Here is a 23,831-nt window from a genome sequence, read left to right as displayed (position 1 = left end):
CTAAAGGTAAAAAACAAAATACCTGGATTTATTGAACATTTTGTAAAACTTAATTAACTAAACGCTATTACAACTCCGACGAGAATTTTTAATCCTCAGCTATTACAGACAAGAAAGTTACCTGTCGTATCCATCGTTTGCATAAAGCTCTTTTTTTACATAATTACTTTCTAAACTAAGAAGCTGATGTATTAAAATCTCGATCTCACATTACCTCTCTTCTGTATTAGCTGGTTCTATTTTAAAGTATTGTTAAATTGATAATACTGACATCAAAAAATAACTTTCTTCATAGCTTAACTTTTATTTTAAAAACTACTGTATTTCATCTGTAGGGTGAAACAGTTACTCTTATATGTTGCATTTTAATAGCATTTAAGCAAATTAGTAATTAAAATACAAATAGATCTTTTTTCAGAAATCAATTAAGTAAATAGGTAAATTTAATAGTTAATTTATTACTCACCTGTCTTGAGAAGATGAATAAAGCTTGCGTGCAGATGGGAGTATTTTCAAAGTGTTGACTGTGCTTTTATGTTGTTATTTATTATTGTTGTTATTCATTATTAATAGAGCGCATATTTTTTATACGTATGATTAAAAAAACATTTGTTATGATGCATGTCATATTTATACAATATGACATATTTATACTGTGGCTCATTTTCTACATTTCCCGATGCATCACATGAAATTGCTACCTTTGTTACCTAAATGTTTGTTTGTTTGCTACCTAAATGTTTATAACATTTCTTCTTGCAATCATTTAATGTAATCTAATATGCTATGTTTTGTTTTAATTTTTGTTTAGCATTTCGATTGTTAGAAAAGGGTTTTCAGGACTAAAATGTTGCTGCTCCTAGATTTTTGTATTTTAATATAAAGTATTTTGTATAGTTTTTTTTTTCTTTCCTCTTTGTTTTGTTTTGTAACAAAAAATTTAGGCCATTGGAAAAGTTTCTTTTGAATTGAAAATGCGATGAAAGAAGTGCACCAGAATATTTAAATGACGTTGAATCCATAATCTATTTTCTACTATCGGGAAAAAAAATATCTGATTTGATTTGGATGTTATAATGCAAGTTTTATCAGGTACGAAACCAATCGGAGAAAAATTTGTTTAGTTGCTTCTCTTTCCGATAAATTAACAGTAAATAACAGAAAAGTAACTGTAAAATTACAATTTCCATTAATAACCTGTTTATTAACCAAAGAAATGTAAATAGCTTATGTCAACCAACATATAAAAATATTTTAAAATAAAAGTCTGCTTTTTTTTAAAAAACTGTATTCATTTTCTTATATTTAATTCTTAATTTTTAGTCGTTTGATTAAACTACTAGCGATGAGAATATTTAAACAGTAGATTAAGGTAACAATCTTAGAATTTTCATTCTAAAATTATGGTAAAGTAACTGGTTGTCCATCCAATTAACTAACTAGTCTGTCCATCCAATTAACCATAAAGTTTACGGTAAAGAAAATTTTTTTACCTTACGATTTTGAAACCATTTGCAGCTAGTATAGTTAAAAACTAATAAACACAAAACTAAACGGATTTTTTTAAACCATTTACACCTAGCATGGTTTCAAAACCGTAAAAATGAAATTTAACTGGATATTGGAGTTAGTTCTGCAGTTTTATGGTGCATCTACGCGTCAATGAGAGTACCGTTTTCCAATAGCCTAGGGTCACAAATTGAGGAGTGCAGGGTCCTCTCTATGGAAAAGGGAATTGAAGAAATATTGTAGCGTCAATGCTGGGACTCAAACCCACGTTCTGTCGGTTGAGAAATTGACAGATTAGCCCTCTCAGCTATGTACCCATCTGCGAAGAACTAAGTTCCTTTATTAGGTGGATATATTTGGCGTTGTTTAACCATATTAGGTAAAGGTAATTAATAAATAGTTTTTCTCACAACTAGCAGTCTAAATTAAAAATCTATTTATGGTTATTCGATTGTCTTGTTTGAATATGGTAAAACAAATTGTTGTTTAGCCATCTTTTTGAGAAATTTCTAACAGTGTAGCAGAGGCCCTTTCTAAAAGGTTTTTCTTAAACTTGGTATAGAGTCACTGGTTCCGAGTCACTATACACTTTTTTATCAATCTAATATTTTAATTTCAGCTGATAACATTATTTTACTAGAATGTAAAAGTACTTATTTGCAACAGTGAAATCGGTCTTAATCAACACGTTACTTAAATAACTTCAGATTTTGCTAGTTGGATAGTTATATAATAAATAATATAACGTAATAAATAATATTACGTAAATAATATGAATCTGAAATTTTCACTATGTATGCTTCTACACTGAAAAAAAATATGTAGTTAAGGCTACCGGAAAATGAAATCTACCGTCTTTCTGTCTCTATGGAAAAACCGCAAACTCGGTAGTTTTTACCAAAGCTCTTTGGTAATGATTTTTGTTTAAAAAAATAATAAAATAGGATTTTATAATGTTGGATCAAATTAAGTAAATGTGGTGAAATTCTGTAATTTTTGATGATATTTTTGAGAATGGTATAAAAATCATTTATTCTGTTAAATTTACTTTTCAGTTTTGTATTTCTTACTAAAAATGTAGTTATAAGTACTGTAATTTTGAAAACCAGAATTTTGTGTAAACCATTACCATATGATCGGAAAATTAACAAATGGATGGTTTAAATACCGTATATTTGATTTTATTATCCAGAATTATGATTTGTATGCTTGTATGTTTTTTGCCAGAAATGTCATTACCATAGAGTACGACAATCTTACCCGAATTTTTTTTTCTCCGCGTATAATGATGATTCTTGTTAATGGAGAAATCTTTAATCGTGAAATGTCTATTGAAAATTTTCACTATTTCTTGGGTTTTGAAGTTTATGGATCACAGAAAAACAGTAGTCGAAAATACATGGATCCAATTAATTTTTATTAAATTAATTAGACTTACTAAAAACAGTATAATTACTATTAAAAAAAATTTAAAATTTCAATTTATTTGGCTGAAGATAAATCTTTAAGGATATTACGAATTTTTAAAAGCTTGTCTCAAATATTTATGTATTAAATATTTATGTTAATGTGTTGGTAAGTTAATGATGGAATATCTACGTATAGAATTGAAGCGGTTAATGTCAAAAGAGGGTATGCAAAAAATCTGCACTTTAAATCAAAACCAAAAAAACTGTGTCAATTGTGGAAAGATTATTTTAATTGCTCTCCAATTGTTAGATTCCCCTGTTTAGACAGTCCGGAAAATTACTCGGTATTTGATAATCGGTGATTGATATTCCAATACCAACAAAATATTATTCTCCTAAAAATGTATCTCCTATTAACATCGACCGCTTCAATTTGATTTTCATTATTTTGATTTTCATTAGTTCAGTTATTTCTTTAATAAGAATATTCAATGGAAATTTTTATTGAGGAAGCAATCAAAGGATTAAAAATAAATCATTAAAATAAATAAAATTAAAAAGCTTTTAAATATGTAACGCCTACAATGTCATGACACTAGGAAATTTAAATAAAATTTGAAATGAAAAAGAAACCTTTCGAAGTAAATTTTAGACTATAACATGTGATCTAAGTACTGCCATAATCAAAACTTCATTTAAAAAAAAAATTTTAAAAATTTTAATACTTAAAATGCAGTTAATATTTAAATATTGTAATATTAGGCGATTGGGGTATAAAGTTGTTCTATTAACTTAAAACAGCACAGCTTAAAATCAAAAAAGGAGTTTAAAATATTACACTATTTAAAATAAATCCATCACAGTTAACAAATAAAAAGAATGTTACAAAAATATTTGAAATATTCAGAAAAAAGTATATGAATGTGAAAATGAGCCTGTGTTAAATTTTCCTTGTGAAAAAAATACAAACCATTTAACAGACACAATATATAAATAAAGTATTTTTGCTTGCAGAAAAATTCCCTGATGACTGGAATTGTATATGAAATTCAAATGCCTTGAATCCAACTTTAAAAAAACATCTTTTTTGTTTGCACAGAAGGTAAGAAAATTTTAAATACTTGAAATAAAATATTTATTTTTAAATATGCATGACATTTTCTTTTTTAATACGTGGTCAATTAAATAATATAAAAAGTTTTACGAGAAAAATTTTGATATTTAGTTCTTAACTAATCTAATCATAAAAATATACTTTATTTTTTTGATGTGCTCTCAAATATTGGATCAACCTTAAACCATAATATCGATACCCTGCAAACCCTAATAATGTGCGAATTTTCTTCATGCTATGCTTAATAAAGTATTAAATTGGAACATGTTTTTGTACAAGTTGACTCATAGTACTACGTGATTAAGTTTAAGAAGTACGGTAATATGATTAAACCAAATACCATCTTAAGGATTCAGCAAATTAGGGTTCAACATTCTCTAAAATTTCTAACAACGTAATACTATTCGTGTAACAGTTGACTTTTTATTTTTTATTTTTTTAGAATATTCTATCATATTTTATTATGAATGTGAATTGCATCATTTTCGCCATGAATTTAAAGAAACAAAAACTTATTATGATGTCATTACTTATAAATTTGTGCATGCTTCAGATTTTTCTTTTTTAATCTCCCAGTCTAGACGGGGAATCTCAATACCGAACATATTCTTGACTTACAGGGCTAAGAGAAAAATATGCTGAGCAAACCACATCATTTTATCATTGTATGTGGTAAAGCACTTTTGTGTTCTTTTAGTAAAGTGGCATTTACGTTTATGATAAGCTGAAATATGATGGGCCATTAATTGAGGATAATATGAAACTTTCTATTTTCTCTTAGCAAAAGTTTTTTGATAACTTATTCAACATATATCGATATTCTTCCTACATAAACAAGAAAATAAGTTTTACTTCCGATTTTGTTAGATATTTCCTGATAAAATATCATGCAGAAAATATTAAGGCAAAAAGCGAGTATTAAGTTAAAAATATTACAGTAAAAATATCAAAGTAAAGAAAATATTAAGGTAAAGTATATATGAATATAATTTTCCTCGCCTAGACGTGAAATCTCAATATCGAATATATTCTCATCTTGTATGGTTAAGAAAAAAATGTGCAGAGCAAACTACATTATTTTATCATTGTTTGTGGAAAAGCACTTCTGTGTTCTTTTAGTGAAAACGGCATTTATGTTTATGTTAAGCTGAAATATGATAGGCCATTAATTGAGGATAATATGAAACTTTCTATTTTCTTTTTTTAATCTTAGCAAAAGTATTTGATATCTCATTCAATATATGCTTCTATTCTTATTGCATAAACAAAAAAATAGGTTTTACTGTCGATAAGGTTAGACATTTTATGATAAATGTAAAATACAAATAAGTAAATGAAATATTAAAGTAAAACAATAAGTATTAAAGTTAAAATATTGAGGCTAAAATTATGCATTAAAGTTCAAGTATCAAAGTAAAAAGTAAGTATTAAAGTAAAAATATGAAAGTAAAAATATCAAAATATAGAAAATATCAAAGTAAAAATATGAAAGTAAAAATATCAAAATATAGAAAATATCAAAGTAAACTATAAGTAAATTTAAAGTTTTCATGATTTCTAACACACAAATATAGGTATTTATTTTAAAGTATAATAGTGTTGTTTAAAAAAAGAAATCGTTGATAGATAACTTACAAATATAAGGAAATATTTAATTCATTAAAGTATGCACAATCATATTGTCGTTAAGTTCTTGTTATTTAAGTAGCAGGTAGGTTGTTCCGGCATAAAGACTTGACGAACCGAATTTATTAGACTTCCAGAAAACAAGTTTTTCAATCTTGTCTAAATTAAATTGTTTTCGTAAGAAAAATTTTCCAAATTAAGAAACAAGAGGTACTAAGTGGGGCTAGGTCTGGTATGTATGGAGGAGGATGATAAAGCTCCAATTCCCGTAGTTTCGCCACTGTCATTAGTGCAGTGTGTTGTCTAGCGTTGTCCGGCGAAATGCAAGAGTAAACCTATTGACCAATTTCGGCTGTCTTTCTCTAGGCTTTACATCATTTCATCTATTTTGTAGCAATCTATTTCTGCTGTTATAATCTGAGATGGATCAGACTGAACGTTGACCTTAAGAGCCTCACCTGGGTGACTATGTGGCTCATTTATAAGATTAAAGTTACCTGGATATAATTTAGGGAACTAATTTGTTGCTTCTGCTGTGAAGTAGAACTAAAGCCGAAAACAATAATATTACTACGATGCCATAATTTCCCACATAAGAATTCATACTTCATAATAATGACAATTTTTAACCGTTACATTTACTACAAAATTAATTTTGAAAGCAACATCTTTCATGTGTTTAGAACTTGTAATGATTTTCTTAAACAGTCGGGTTGTTTAACTTTCCGATTAAAAAACAGAATTTTAAAATATTAAGCCAATATCAAATAATAAGCAAGTAAAGTTGACATCATTATTACCTGCAAAATATATATACGATGATCTGATATATACATATACCGCTTCGTTACTATTAAAGCTATAAAATATCACCCTTGCACATCATTGCGCACGTATGATCTTTAAACAATGAAAAAAAAAATTAAAAAAAATTTTTATCTTAAAAAAATCGATAGTTTTCTTAAATTTTATGAATTGTGTGGTAAAAACAAATTCTAGAAAATATAAGAAATGGTTGGTAGAACTAAAAAATATTCATTTTTTAGAGTGTGATTTTTTTTTTTTTTTTTTTTTTTTTTTTTTTTTTTTTTTTTTTTTTTTTTTTTNTTTTTTTTTTTTTTTTTTGGTATTATTGTTATACATTATCTGTGTTATCTCCTAAATTCAACGTGCTCGATAAATCCATCAAAAACTCCCAGGTGCACCCAATGAAGTGTAAAAACGAATTTCAATTTCTTACTTATTCTTTTTACATATATTTGGTAGATCAATTCTTACTTTTTCCTACTAACAAGGAAGTGTCTTTTGCAAATGGAGCTGACTTTTTATTTACAAAGAGACTCATAGGTTAAGAGTCAGGACGTGACAAAAATTAAAGCAAATTCTAGTTTGGTTTGGAAAATAAAAATCATTAAAAGCTTAAGTTTTGACGAAAAAATGTGAAATGAATTATCAAGTTTTTGTCTAACAAGTTATAAATGTTCATTAAATATAACTGTTTCTTAAAAAATTAAGAAAACAAGTAATCAACGCAAAAATATTATGTATTCCGTCGGAACAATAGATGTATTTTGTTTTTATTAATTAAAATGTAATTTGTCAAGTAAATAATACATTGAATAACCCATGATGGTAACACCTTATTTATTCATAGTTTTTTCAAATCACAATTATTACAAGTGTATGAGGTCAGAAAACGATCATAAAATGCTTCTGAAATCATTTGCTGAAAAAGAAAACTGTTTCTCCAACTTTAAAATACGAGCAATTTTTTATTTTTTGAAATAAAAAGTAACGCACTAAAGTAATTTCTGTGATAATTTTTTCATAAAAAGAATTGTAAAAAGCTTACAATTTAGAAGCATTACTTACATTGATAAACGCAGCCTCTCACAACCATTACTACTCTTCAAATTCTGACTTTAATAGTTAACGTAATATATGACGAAAAAATATTTTGAGAAAATATAAAGCACCTAAAACTTAGTAACTAGTTCGAAACAGACTAAAGAATGTCCGTATATTATTACCTAGCCTTAAAACCTATCTATATACTACATTCAGCATGAGTCATAAGTGACACTTGGAGTACTTTCCTTTTAAGCACGCTGAGAAAAAAAATTCGTATGGTAATGGCAATTATGGTAATGTAGTAACTGTTTACTGGAAATTCTGATTTTCAAAATAGTGCTACTTACCACACATTTAGTAAAAAATACAAAACTGAAAAGTAAATTTTACCGAATAAATTGTTTCTATGCTCTAAGGCATCATAATAAAAGTAACAAATTTTGCAACATTTACCAAATTTTATCGTGTGTTATAAAACCATATTTTATTGTCAATTTTACCAAATTCATTCACAAAACGCTTCGGTAAAAATTACCCTGCTTTCTGGTGTTCCAATAGAGCCGGAAACACGGAAGCTTTTCCCATATTCTGATAGTTTCGATCATACTTTTTTTCTCATAACAATGTTCCCTAAATTCAAAGTTAAATCAACACAACATTAGAAATTTTATTACAATTTTAAACGATAATGCTCAGTATGACAAGTTTACCTACAGTTGTTATATGAACTTCATTTTATTAAATTGTAGAAATATATAGCCATACTTACCATAGTAGAGATTTTTATAATTATATTTTTCCCGTTAACACTTTCAGTTTCTTTTATTAACAAGCATTTTAAATTTCTTAACTCTTTAAAGAATAGTTACAGATAGCTTTGAATAGATAATACTCAATATACTGAATAACTCAGTAACTGAAGCAGTCGGTACCAAAATAGTAAGACTAAATGCTAATATGCAATTTAAATGGGTCTACAGTGCCTATACCTCACTTATACGTCTTCATAGTGAACTAATTCATTAAATTAGATATCCAGTGAGCTATCAATTTGAAGGCAATTTCGAAGTAATCGCACATTTATTTAAGATGTCATTTTCGCTCCATTAGGACATGTAATTCAAATGATAGAAGTAAATTGAACTATCATTTTGCTATTCTAAAGTCCTCCAAAAATAAGCGATTCGGAATGAGTCTTAACTCCTTTTCTAACATTTAGCTTATAAAAAAGGACTTATTTCATAAAGAGGTGATGTCAGAAACGAAACTTTTCAATGAAGAATGAACTTAAACTTCAATTTCACCGACATCAGTAATTTAATTGAGTAATTTCATTTCGATAATTTACTGGGATCAATGAAAATATTTTGCATGGTATAGCTTTAAAGTACATATGTCTCTAATAATAATTTCATGTAGTTATAAAAAATATATGCTTACTAGCTAAAAGATATTAATTTATTCTAATCTAAAAGGAAAGAAGCTGTGAAGTTGAAAATTTTATTGAAGTTTAATTTTAAAAAGAAATCATTTCAAATATCTATTTATTCAAAACGTTTTACTACACAGTAAACAATTACGGTGGAAATTACGGTAAAAAATATGTGTTAGCATTCCGTGTACCACTATTTTTTACCGTAAAATTTTATGGTACGAAAATACTTGATTTACCATAATTTTTACAGTTATATTTACTGTAAAACCACTGAATCACTGCAATGAAATAAATGTTACTGTAAAAGTTATAATATGAAATTTTACAGTAAATTCGGTTTTATTGATTCTGCAGTTACGGTGCCAGAACTTTTTACCATAATTTTATTCGGAATTTTTGCAGTGAAGAAAGAGCAAAATCACTAACAGAAAGTAGATTCGTAATATATGAAAAACATATTGTAATAGTCTAGAGAGTATTTATATTACACATCTTTAACAAAACAAATTTCACATGAAATACTTAAAATAATATTGTTTAGTAAGTCTTTACTTAAATATTTTATAATAAACAAACCTATAACATTATACTAAAAAAGGTTATATTCGTATGAGAAATAGAGCTATGCTGTTGTAAATGAGCATGATTGAAATAATCGAGCTCACTCTTCCTTCTTTAGCAACATATTCGTGGTATTCCCTTTCTGAAACAGAATGTATTTTTTTTCACATAATATGCAAATTCGGGTAAGTTTCTCTCATGAATTTTACAGTAAAGCTTATCCTTCAGAATTCAGGGCTACTTTTTAAATAGACTTTCATAATTCTGGTCAAAATCAATTCAAAACTTTTGAAAACAGGAGCAAATTTTTGAGCTCAGATAAAAAATAGTATGGTACCTTGTTTATTAAGATTTTTTAAAGTGTTTTTTAAGAGTAGAGAATAAAACTCATTGAAGCGTGGAGAATAGAACTCATTTAGAACTCATAAAAATTCAAATACACGAAGAAAAAAACACATCCTACAGTACTTTGTAAGGAATTTGATGATCGATTATTTTCTTAAGAAGAAAAAGAAAAAGAAATGGTAATTTTGACAGAAAAGTTTTTGAGTTCTCGAATAGACCAGATTCGTGCTTCATAGAGAAAGTTTTTAAAGTTTTACTAAGTTGATTCTAAATAGAATTTACCATAAAGATGCTTTTTTAATACCCACAGACTCCATAGATTCAATTCCTATCCACTTAACGTGTAAAAATTTAACACCCTGTATATTAATACTGAAGTTTCCATTTCAGGATCTATTTTTTCTTACAAATATAGTTTATGAATTTATATTTATTTACCTTAATTTCAAAGACCCTTATGTCATAAAATAAGTTTTAAAAATATTTTAAGTAAAAATTTACCGACAATGTTATCCACCTCTATGTTATCAAATATTTCCAGAGAAGAGCTTTACATATTCACGATTATGTTCGCAAAAGCTTTTCTATTAACTTTCACAAAGATAATGAGATTTATAAATTTATGAATTTTTATTTGGTATGAAATCTACAGATTCACTTACAAACTAAACAGTTTTAGAGAACATTTGTTACCCAAAAATCTTAAAAATTTAATGCACATTGACGTAACTACTTCTTATGTTACTTTTTTGTTATTAAAGTAAATTATTCAGAAAAAAAGGTCCTAAAGAAGCTTATTCATATTACCAAACATTTACATTGCCCAATATCACAAAAAATACAAATTGAATAGGTATAAAAATTTAGTATTATTCTAAATGCTAGGTTTGTCGTCGCTTAAACTTTTTATCTCGTAAAAAGTTTTTAGGCCAAGTAAGGAAAAAAAAATGTGATTTTTTACAGGTTAAAATAATATTGTTTGTTATTATTGTTTATACTTCACCTATTAGAAGCAATAATTTGAAACCTTAATTATAGATAATTACATATTAAAAAATAATAGATTAGCAAAATTCCTTTTCGTATTTTTTTATTGATCGATTGGAAGAAGCTTAAATTTTCTTAGAGTGTGTAAAAAGCATAAAAGTATGGCTTCTTATTATTAAAAACATATTTCAAAATTACCTTATCAACTGCCTTAATTATGAGAAAATAACAGTTGACTAATTAGTTATTAATTTTTTTCTCCAAAATTCAAACTACAAACAGAAGGATTCTATTTCTAATTAACAAATTTTAAGATGTCCATATGGTAAAAAAATTCTTTTCATTTCGCATTTTTGATTCTTTTCAAGTTTCTGATAGTATTTCAAAATAAATACATATCACTTCACCCGACCATGGTCAATCTATTATCAAAATAAATACACGTCACCCATCGATGGTCTAGTACTTAGCTCCATTTTTTAGGAAACTATTCCTTAGCGGCCATCAAAATAGAGCCACGTAATTTAGACCTCAGTCAGACGACGTGGACAGTACCTGATCTGGTACACTTTGCTACAAGCTTCCACTCCACAGCCAACAAAAATGCTTTCAGGTACAACAGATTTAACACGCACCTTACTCCGGTTAGAGTAAAAATAATCTAAGAATTTTTCAATCTAAATAAATATTTTGTTAATTGTTTAAAAAATATTTTAAAAAATATATAACTATTTTATGGAAAATAAAACTAGTTTTAATTTTGCTGATTCGAAGGTTAAAATTAAAACTTTAAAAAATTTTTCTCTTAGAAATTTGTTTTAGAATAATGCTATTCTATTTAAGTTTAATGCAGTTTCAATATTTGATACTAAAGCATAACCCATTACTTTTATCTTAATTTTATATAGTTGCACGTACAGAAAGTATTTTTAAAAAAATGAAGCCCTGTAATAGCAGCAGCAAAACATAAACATTAATAAAATTGAATGGCTCTTCATTTTTTGAAAATCAAAAATTAAGTAGTCTGATTTAGAATTAAAAAAAGTTACTATTGGATTAAGTTGAGAAATTTACTATTAACTATTTAAACCTTACAATTAGCGTGTAAAAGACATAAAAATTGCTAAGAATAAATAAAAAATGTAAGTTGCCAAGTGCCTCAAATAATCGCTCACTGAATCATAAAATAAAAATTGGACCGTTTAATGATATTTATGGATGGTTCAAGAAATAGACTTGGAACTCAATCGATAGTTAAGAAAAGCACAATTCACAGAAATTCCCATTAAAAGTAATGGCGTTTGCGTGATGTTATTCTACGGCTTGCTCTACTTCAAACTATTTCTCTGGTAGAAACAAATTTCTCACCGACTCTTTTATAAAAGCATTTTTCCTTTTTTATCCCTGCAGAATGTCAAGTATCGTGAGAAAATCGAAGAAGAGAGAATATTTTTGAAACATTTTGAGGTTTTCGCATAATGTGGCACTTCAAATTTACAGAACAATATGTATTTATGGTAAATATTGCCTGAATATTTTTAGGAAATAAACTGAGGCTATGCAGATGTTGCAAACTAATTTTTTTAATGCAGCGTATTCTGGCAAAGATGTTATCAGAAAGGGAAAAAATGTTTTCCTTTTTTTCATACATAGCAAAAAGAATGAATAAAAGTATCATTTCAAGATTTTTTCGAAAATACTCAAAAACATTTTTGTAAAATCTGGAAGAGATATTGGATATTTCTTTTATAATTTTTATTTGAAGCGTGGAAAAAAAATGTTTTTCTGTAAATGAAGTTGTCACAAACTTGCTGAATAAACATTTTATTGTTAGACGCAGGTTGTCATGTAGGTTGTGTAAGAAGTTCAATTTTTTGAACCTTACGGTGCATATATCAGTTTCCATTTCCTCTTTTTTTTCCAAACATATGTATCAGTTTCTATTTTACCTCCATAAGGAAAACGTGAATTTCATTTTTAATTTTGACTTCTTTTTCTTCTTTTTGTTACTTGAAGGAAAATATTTTTTTCAACGTTAGGAGATGGCAATTTCTTTGTAAGAAAACAATAATTTCTGTAACAATTCTAAATATAAATTTTAAAAGTTATTAATCTTTAGAGAAAATTTCTTGCAGGATTAAGTTAAGAGTTAAATGACACAAACTATAAATGTAGAAAGCTAAGACTTCCTATTCCAAAAAACATAAAATTATTAATCTGACGTAGTGTGAAATAGCACTTTTTCTGCGTTATAACAGGCAGTTTATTTGTCAGAGAACAGTACCCAAACAATTCTTAGAATAAATTCATAAAATAATAAACTTAGGAGGAAATCTCATGCAGGATTAAGTATATAGTTAAATGGCATAAACTATGATTACAGAATGCTTTAGAAAATTACTCGTACTATAGAATATAGAATTATTAAGGCATATTGTCAAATGACATGCTTGTTCCACTTCCATTTTGAAACATAATAATTTCATAAATGCTAGATTACGTTAAGAAAAGTAGTTTTTGTGCATCATTTTGGTATCGTTATACAGTGGTGATTGTTATTGTATAGGTTAATCTAATTTGAAAAAGGATATTATAGTAAAGTGCCGATTTGTAAGAATTCTAAAAACAAACAAATAGCAATAAAGTACAATACAGCTTATAATACAAAACTATTGTAGTGAAAAATTATAGAATATCGTCTGGGAACCATAACAAGTACCATAATAGGTACCGAGACACAAAATGATAATGGTGCAGTAGAATGTTAAAAAAAATTACAGATTAAATTACTGTAAAAAGTACAAGCCCCTGAATAAATATTTCAGTTAGGTTTATGAAATTTTATGCATGTTTTGCAATTAGCAACCAAAGTAATCGATAGAAGTTACAAGCTTACTGTCTGATTTTCTCGTATAGGGTGTTCAAAAATACTTGCTTTCTTTCGTTATTGTTAAATACTTGCTATATTTCGTTGTCGGTCCCTCAAACCTCTGAAAGCTTTAGGCTTTATAGCTAAGTATGAAAAATAGCATGAACTAAACACCCCTAAAATTACAAAATAATCTTTTAAGTATATCTTGAGCAATTTAAGAAAATGTCAAAAACTGAAAGTTTCTCTTTCATTACTGTAGGGTAGTGTATTTCATCATTTTTTAGAATAATGGCAAGGAATTCTATCTTATTGAGGGTTTCCTCTTTGATTGGAAAACTCTTGTTGAATTCTGGCTTTAATCTTTCTGTTAATTTTGTTGTCATTACTGTTATTCAATTTCTCAACGTGGACGGCTGATTCTACACTGTCGTTTGAAGGAATTTAAAATTGGGAAATCCAAAGTTTCATCCTTTATTCTATAAATTAGGTCGCTTCTGTAATTGTTGTGTATCAAACAGCCACCATGTTCCTGATGAAAGAAATTATTAAAAAAAAATCAGAAACATAATGCTCGAAAATGGCACCTTAATAAAAGCCTTATTGCCATAATAATCAGATTTGACGTGTGGAGTCTATAACGTCTTTTGCGAATTTATAGAGTCGTTAAATAACAATTATATCCTATAAATGTCTTTATTTCATCAATACTAACAGCAAATGATATCCATTAGAGAATTTATTTTTTTACTCTTAAAACTTTAGTTTATATGTTATAAAATTATTATTTCACTTGGTGCGCTTATTAAAACACCATTACATTTAAAATTTATACTATACATATATTAATCAATTTTCCATTATAAAATTAAAATAAAATCTATTCAGTTATCGATTTAATTTTAGGAAGACGAGCAATAAAAAGAGATCTGTTAAATTTTTGTAACAAATAAAATATGTTTACTTTAAAAACATTAGTTAACAAAGAATTAAAACATAACTTTAATTTCCTGGTTTAAAATGAAACAGTTTTGAATCATCTTTTAAAAAATATTTAATTTTAAAGTAATAAACAATAAATTTTTAATGTTTATTTTATGGAAAAAACTTAAGTTAACAAAACTGAAGTATTATGTTTTTAAATTTTTTTATCTGCGTTTTATTTTCTTATCTATGTTAGTAGAACTACAACTAATATTCACTATTAAATAAAAATTGAAATACTTTTTCTATAAAAAATTTTTTAAATTTTAATACATTTATTTCGAATTAATAAATGGTTGTGTAAAATATTACTATACTTACATTGCAGAGTACCAGTGCAGTTTCTTCTTAAGTAATTCACTTATGTAAAAAAAATCCTACCTTATAAACTACTGAATTTGTGAAAGTCTTAATGAAGAAGATAAAAAAATCTCTAGCGAACTAATCTGATTTCACACTAATCTACACGTAATATGAACTGGTCTGCACTTTCAGAATTCTAATTATCTCTATTGCTTCTAATCACGCTACATATTCTCAATATATTTTTTGCACTTAGTTCCGAAGTCAACTTTCCTTCAGTTAGTTTCTTCTAATTGTTGAAAGAAACCAATAATTTTAAGCAAATAAAACACTTTATTGCAGAATCAAAAAGTATTTGAACGATTTTCATTAAAATTTAGAATATTATACAGTATAATTTACAAAAGTACATATTAAGACATAATTTAAATATTTTAAACTACATATGAATCCAATAAAGTATAATTTTATTATATCAGAAATTATTTAAAAAGAATTTATAACATTACTTTCACTGTGGTTCAGAAGATAAAGCGCTCGCCTTTCAATAAGTCAACCCATGTTCGATTCCCAGCGATAGCAAGTCGATTCAAATTCTAGTTCCAACCGCTGATTTTTTCTGGTTCCAACCACTAATTTTTTTGACCACCTAAAAAATTTTTTAAAAACCAAACTTATAATAAAAGTAATTTGCTTCGATGGAACAAAATGTTAAGTTCAGTCTTGAATATGAAGGAGATTTAGTTTAAAATGAATTCGAATAAAAAAAATTATAATTTCAATTAACATTTTTTTATCATAAATTTGCATAAAAGCAATTTTTGTTAAAGCAAAGGTGAAAAAAAATTAATAAAAATGTATTTAAGCTAAAATTTGCTACAATACAGACTTATTTAAGTAAATTATTTTAAGCAGAATTTCAAATAATCAAAATTTGTAAAAATTTCACTTTCAATTTTTTGATGCTTCAAAGTTATAAAATAATTACAATAATGTCAAAGATTATTAATCTTATGTATCTTTATTAATATCGACACACGCGTGTTTGCATGTACATAACACACCGTTCTTAATATATATGTTTAAAATCCTTGTGAAAAATTAAGAAAAACGAATACACACATTGTGGTTGAAAAATTGTGGTTGACTAAATAAAGTCAAGAAAAAAATAAAAACGTCGAAGATCTTAATGAATAAAATTACCTTCAAAACTTCATAAATAGCGAGGAATTTAAAATTAGCTTATTTGTTCGCCGAAAGAGATATATAGCTTTTTTCCCAACAAGTTTCAAAATTTTCAGTATGTTTGTCAACCTGTATCAAAATGTCCGCTATTGTGCCATACCATGTTCCGAAATTTCCAGTATTGTCTCATACATAATTATAAACTGGTAGTAAGTTTATTCAGGTTCTGGTATTATTTCTACCAGTCCCAGTGTCTTTTTTATGCTGATATGTTGAACTTTTCCGGATAGAGGTTTAATAGCTTACAACCAATGGCAGCTACTCATCATGAAAATAATTTATCAAGAACTATATTTTTACATTCGGAAGACTTCTTTCCGGAAGAAGGAAGCTGCAGCTAGTGCTTTAATTTAACGGTGTGCTTTAATTTAATTTAATTAAATTCTTCTAATTTTGTTGAAGTTCGTAATATCTACTGACAATAGGCTTTTTTCTCACAGTAGGGAGTAGACCGTATAAATTAATGGTCAACTTTTAGAATTTCACGAAAATTTCTTAAAGTGTGAAATATTTAAAACCATTGAAAACAAATTATTGAAAAATTCTGCAACCAGAGTTGGCGACACTTGATTGTTTCCTGTGTTTTTATATTGAAAAAATACTTCGTTTTGAAAAATATCAACCAGATCTGTTCCAAATAATTTTATTTGAATAGTTTTCTATTAAAAAAACACTGCAGTGCACACAATATTAAAACCAGCAATTTTCCCTTCGTTTTAATTATGTCAATCTACATAAACACCGTATTAAGAAAAAATAAATTAAAATTGCGATTCTTTTCTTATAAGAAAATTTAAGGTCGACGAACTTTGACGTTATTAAGAAAATAAAATATTTTTTTCTTAAAATTCTTTTATTTAAAAACATTTTAATAAAACAACAATAGAAAAATTATCCAAACAATGCTGCTGTGTTGAATCAGCCTGACAAAAAAAAATTCAAATATATGTAAAAACAATTTTTTCAAAAAACAGTAAAAAATAGAATATGAATAAAGATAATTAGCCTAAATGTGAAATAATGCAGTAAAAAGTGGGGTAGGTAAATTTTATTAAAATTTTTTCTACTATTTTGTGATCAATCCGTTGTATAGAAAGATTTTTAAGCTATTTCAATCTTTAAACACTAAAAGCATGCCATACTAAAGGCTACGCTTCAAAGTGTTAAAACGCTCTGAACTTTTCTCGACATTTTTGCTATGGTGTTTCTCCAATGTTGCCATACCGAAACAATTATTTGGATTTATTATGGAATCAATAGTTATCCATTTTGACAAAGAAAAGAAAAGTTTTAAAGCATTCTAATAAATATTAGATAACAAATATTTTTAATGAAACTTACTAAATTCTTCATCCTATAGTATTTAAAGATAAATGCATTTCTGATTCATTAATAATTCTATTCCCCTAGATACGTGAAGATTAAAACTTTAGCTGAATTTCAGAATATCACAACGGTTTGATAACAAATTATATTAGCAAGCGATTCTCCAGAGATAATTAAATTCAATTCTAGGCTTCCCTAAACCATCGAATCTTAATCCGAATGAAAATTGGTGAGGATTTGTGGTGCAAGCTGACTAGACTTAACCCAATCAGTATAATTACATAGAAATTATCTGCAATGCATAAAATAAAAAAACGGAATAACTAAAAGACTTTTAATTTGATCAGCCGATTTATATTATTAAGCTTAAATTTTCTAAATTATTGAGGCAGATAATATTAAGTTAGTAAATAAATGTGAACACATGTCGTAAAAAGTGGTGACTTTAAAGACAATTAAATTGATTGTTATTTAACCACTTTTTCGAGAACTTTCTGACATGTATTAGCGAAGGAAACGATTTTTGAGTGCAATCATAAAATGCATCTATCCAAAAATGATCCAATTTCTTAAAAAAAAGAAATTTTTATAATTATTATTTCTTATCATTTATTTTAGCAATAATCAAACAAATGTTGATATGTAAAGTAAAAAAAAAATTATGTTACTTTAACAGATATATTTTTAAAAGATAAAACCTAAAATAGTTCCTGCGAATTGAAAATTTAAAAATGCAGCTTGTTTGAAATTTGAATATTCAAATGCTATTGACCGATTTCCTTCAAATTTTGAAATCTAAAATTACAAAGTTTGCTTTCATATTAATTTTTTATATCTCATATTTCAAATAATATCGATCTATATTGAATTAAAATCTGAAAAATTATAAATAAATTATGGTAATTTTTATTTTATATTTATTCTTAGAAATTGTTTTTGCGTCTGCTTTTGGAACTAAAACCATCGTCTGCAGAAATAAATAGGTTACACTATATACATATTAGGTAAAGCATTTGAAGCCATTGCATCTTAAAAAGAAGATATTAATCCGCTTTGCTAGATCAAAAGTTATTGAAGGTGTTCTGTTCTTTTCTTAACACGTTATACATATTATGTACATTCAAAATTCAATATATTTATCATAATTTTTTATGGAACCTTTTAATTCGGTCACAATTAATTCTAAGATAAATTTGTAATAATAAATATTTTTCCTCACAATTAATTTACTTATGGAAGCTAGAATCAAATATCAAAATTTTGTAATAATATTTTGCTTCTAGTTTTGTGGCATTACACAGTTTATAACACACTTAAGCTTATTTTAATTTACTTCTTACGATTTATGCTTTATACACTGTATAATATTCCGGATCAAATTACGGTAAAAAAAGTACTGGCGCTGAGGGTGGCGATACTTTTTGCGTAAAATTCAATTTTACTCTGAAGTTTTGCAGAATAATCATCTGATGTACCGTAATTTTATACGACAACAGTTAAAAATTCATTAAAAATTTATGATTAAAAATTCATTTTTCTGTAAAATTCATTTCTACTCTAAGTTTTACAGAATAAAATCTGATTTATCCATACTTTTATAGTAATATTTACTAAAAAATTACTGAATCACTTTAATAGAATAAACGTTACTGTAAAATTTAAGGTAAAAATGGATTTTAAGGATGATACACCCAGGGTTCCAATACTTTTTCCGTAATTTTATCTGGAATTTTTTAAGGCAATATAAAGCAATAAATTTGATACTCAATTTATCATATGGAATATGTTGCAAGAATTTGCTCTAAGAAATTTAGAAAGCAATAAAGGTAAGATGGTAAGATTAAAGATTTAACTTATTTATTTTAGAAACCAGGAGAAAAAAGAATTTACTGTCAAATGCTTTGTCTTAACTAAGAGTGTGGCAAAATTAATTACTATATTATTGATGACAAATTTTTCTAGATGGCGATTATATTTAAAAGTATGTATATATGATTATATTTAAAAGTATCATGCAAATTGCATTAAATAAAAAATGTGCTTTCTACCTCAAAATGTTAAGGAATTCTTTCCTCTCAAAAAAACTTTTTATTTAGTTTAAATGATCCGATACGAGTTATATTTGATGAAAAGCAACAAAATTAAAGAAAAACATAATTTTATAGACAGTTAATAAAAAAAACTAGGAAACACAAATGATAATATCGCATTTGTAAACGAAAAAAAGATGGATTATAGTTAATAATTTATAATTCATTTTAGAACTAAAATAGATAAAAATCAGTTATTTCATTTTCTTGAACTTATTCCTTAAGTTAAGGGTTAATAATTCAAAAAAAAAAATAATCGTAAGCCCATGAGCGAGTTACGGAGTGTAACACAAAAAATTTTCTCGACAACGCGATCTTAAGAAAAACCTCATTCTATTGTCATAAAATAATATTTCAGTTATTAAAGTCGAAAAGAGACAAGTTCTTATTCTATATAAGATTGTGTTAAATACATTGAGTGCTATGTCAGTCATTGGTGACTGACTATGAACTTACCGTTAGGCTATGTCAACCCCTGGTGACAGACAGTGTGAAATATGATGTAAAACAAAATTTTACATTATTTAAAATAATTACTTAAAATTTATTAAAAATTTACTTAATTTTTATTAATAAAAATGTATTTTTTTATTTATTTCAATTTGTTACCAGTGCACTTAACATCACGTGACCCGGCCGAGATTTCCTTAAATATACGAGTGGCTCTCTACATGATAATTAGTATTACATTTCAAATATTTATAACAGGAAATATATTTCTTAATATGTGATAGTTTTTATATTAAAATTTTGCCTCTGTTAATAATGAGACATTAAAAGCGCACTGTTAAAATTTTCATTCTGAAATGATGGTAAAATAACTGGCAGCTGTCTGTCCATCCGATTAACCGTAAAGTTTACGGTAAAGAACATTTTTTTCCTTTATGGTTTTGAAACCATTTACAAAAAGTGTGGTTATAAAACGATGAATATAAAACTATACGTTTTTTTAACCATTTACCACTAGCAGTTTTTAAAAACGTAAAGAAAAATCATTATTTAACTGTGTATAGGAGCTCGGTTTTACGTAAGGTAATGGTAATTAGAGAGTGCCGGACACTGGAAATTCTCCATGTGGTGAAGGAAATGGAAGAAATATTGTGGAGTCACCTCTGGGACTCGAACTCCAGTTCTGCCGGTCATGAGATTGACAGATAAGCCCGCTCGGCTATGATATGTACGCCGATGCATAGAACTAAGTAGCCTCATTAGGTGGTTCTAATTGGTGAGATAAAATTCTTGTTGTTTAACCGCATTAGGTGAAAGCAGTCAATAAACAGTTTTTCTCAAACTTAACAGTTTGATTACCATTTTATTTATGGTAATTTGACTGTTTTGATTAAATATGGTAAAATAACCATTCAATAAATTGTTATTTAACCATTTTTTCCGAGAAATTTCTAACAGTGCGGTTAACTAATTTATACGAGATACTTCTAGTTTAATATAAAAACCTGCGTATCTCATTCTAAAGGGTTTAACTGCAGTTCACTAAAAATAAACTTTTAGTATTTTTATAATTTCAGATGTGTTTGAGTGTTAAAAGTTTCATACAATATCCCGTTTTAATGCTTATGTACAGTGAGACAATAGGTAAGTTACTTTTTGAAATTGCTCTTTTAAATTTGATAATTGGCTTTTTATGTAATTATGTAAATTTTAACCCAATTTTTTTTATCTTGAAACTACAAAGTTTCTTCATACATAGAAATTTAGATTCTTACGTGTTTTTTAAATAAATAAAAACCTATTTCCTACTTTTTGGTAATAAAGTTATGCATTTCTTTTTCAACTTCTTAATAATTTGAATTTGAATAAGCGAAGCATTGTTTTCCATGAAATTGATTTCTTCACACATACATATTTCTGTCAAATCGATTATTGTTGAATAATTTGCAACTCAAACAATTTTCTGATATACAGAGGTGTGCAAATTAGACTAGTGCAGAGACTAGTGCATATTAATAATTCTATATAAAATTTTAATAAACTATATAATTTCTATTAATAATTATTTTATATAAAGCTGACACCTAAAAGCAATAAAATTTTGAAAAAAAAGTGATTTTATATTTGTTTGCTCTTTGAAATCATATTCTACATTTCCATTCAATTTTTTTAGCTGAATAAAAAATTTAAGAGGATCTAGAACACAAATATCTTAAAAGTTTAGATCATTTTATTTCGAAATTACCGATATTATTCATGTTTTAAATGCTTAAATAATAATGTTTTTTTTTGTATAACTGATGCGTATGAAATAGGTGAAAATTTCTTTCTTATAAACTGATTTCGTTAAACATACATATTTCTATCAAATCGATTGCTGCAAAATAATTTGTTATTCCAATAGTATTCTGTTATGCCTTATTTTATCCAAAATTAATACTTTAAAACTGAAAGAACTTGGGAAAAAATGATTTTATATGAGCGCTTCTTTAATCAAAATTTTATTTTCTGTTAAAAATATTTATGAGTCATTACATCAAATTCTTAATTTTGAAATTTTTATTACTAAAAATATGCTGATATTAAATATGTTTTAAATGGTAATGAGATGTTAAAAATTTCCATGATAATTTTTCCATATTAACTTTAAAAATATAAATATTTAAAATTACTGCATAGTTTATGTTATAGTTTAATTGATGTTCAGAAAGTTGAAGCATGTAATCCTGTTTTAGTTTTTGATAAATAATTTTTTTAAAAAAATGCTATTTTATAGCATATTTTCATTTATGATAAAAACTGAACACATTATTTTTTTTTCAAATGTTGAAAATATTTCAAAATATTTTATAAAAGATCTGAAAATATTTTTATATGTTTCTTAAGTGAATCAATTGCTTCTTACATTTTTAATATAAAAAAAATGTGTCAAAAAGGTATCCCTTACCCTTTAGAAGCACTTTTTGAGTATACAACAAAAAATCATAAATAGTGCAAAGTTTGTAAGAGATAATCATACTATACTCCTTATAAAATATATATATAAATACAGAGAAAATACATAACATATTTCTGTACTTTAATACAAAAATAAACACAGTCTGTTACACTTTATTACGAAATAAAGACTTAAATATTCACGCAAATATGAATGCGCAAAATTAATATTTGTTTCTTCAAAAAAATGAACAAGATCAAATTTTCAGAACAAAAATAATATAAGTAAAAGAACAAAAGCAGCAAATTATTATCATTGATTGCAATATGATTAATAAATTAAATGGGCAAAATGAATCAATTATGCAAGGAAACATCAAACAGACTTATAAAAACAAAAACGTTAACCCAATGCTAACCTAAACGTTCAGTTTTTAATCAAATTAATTAAGTCGCAATGTGATGTTCCCTAATTTAATTTACAATAACTTATAGAGATGAAAGTAAATTATTATTGAAGTTGAAGGAAAGTAATTAAAGTAGATAAAGAATATAATTCCTTGAATAATGAAATTATTTGGCTAATTTCATTTTGTTAAAGTGGTCGTTTCATTGAAGTGGTCATATTGAACAAAATTAACATTCGCCTTTAAATTATCAAATATTTCAAATGTAATTTTTATAATGTTTTTCCCGTTGCAAAATTTTTAACATGTTTTGATACAGAATCTTTGGAATTCAACTATTTGTTAAGAAAACTTTGAAAACTTTGTAAGTATATAACGAAATTTAATGTCATATCTTTTATGAGTTTATACCGTGGATATATTTCCAAGCCTACTTCACACCAAAGTCGTGTTCCACTAATCCAAGAATGTTTTATTACATTACTAAGTGTAAAGTAGCCACCAAAAAATTTTTTTTATTCAAAAGCATTAAAATTTATAATTATAGTTAGATAAGAGTCACAAGAAAGTCAGAAAACGTATAATAACGATACAATATGAAGTAAGAATCATTAATTTAGAGCGATATATACGCTACTTTACAAAATAAAATTAGCTTGCAAATCAAACTAGCGAGTACCGTAGAGAAAAGATAAAAACGAATTCAAACAAGGCTTAACAAAACGGAAGCTAATAGAAATTATGCAAGTTAAAATCACTTAACTGAGATTCAAATAATATATACTCACTGAGATTTAAATAATATATAATCGTAATAATTGCACAATTAAAAACATATGTGCCTATTTAAACGACGTACAATAAATCATTTAATCAAATCACAA

At 26.4% G+C, this 23,831-nt stretch overlaps 1 protein-coding gene across 1 annotated transcript in view; it reads left to right on the top strand.

Annotated features, from left to right (window-relative positions):
* The window catches only part of LOC107439185 (tolloid-like protein 2), a 100,809-nt gene that overhangs the window by 41,766 nt on the left and 35,212 nt on the right, over window positions 1–23,831 (top strand). Inside the window, exons 2-3 of the mRNA XM_071187656.1 lie at window positions 3,933–4,020; window positions 21,181–21,247. Coding sequence (XP_071043757.1) covers window positions 3,961–4,020; window positions 21,181–21,247 — 127 coding nt within the window. The 5' untranslated portion in view covers window positions 3,933–3,960. The remainder of the gene's footprint in view (window positions 1–3,932; window positions 4,021–21,180; window positions 21,248–23,831) is intronic.

The sequence above is a fragment of the Parasteatoda tepidariorum genome, chromosome X1 (genome assembly GCF_043381705.1).
Source record: "Parasteatoda tepidariorum isolate YZ-2023 chromosome X1, CAS_Ptep_4.0, whole genome shotgun sequence".
NCBI lineage: Eukaryota > Metazoa > Arthropoda > Arachnida > Araneae > Theridiidae > Parasteatoda > Parasteatoda tepidariorum.
This window is presented reverse-complemented; position numbering and strand designations above follow the sequence as displayed.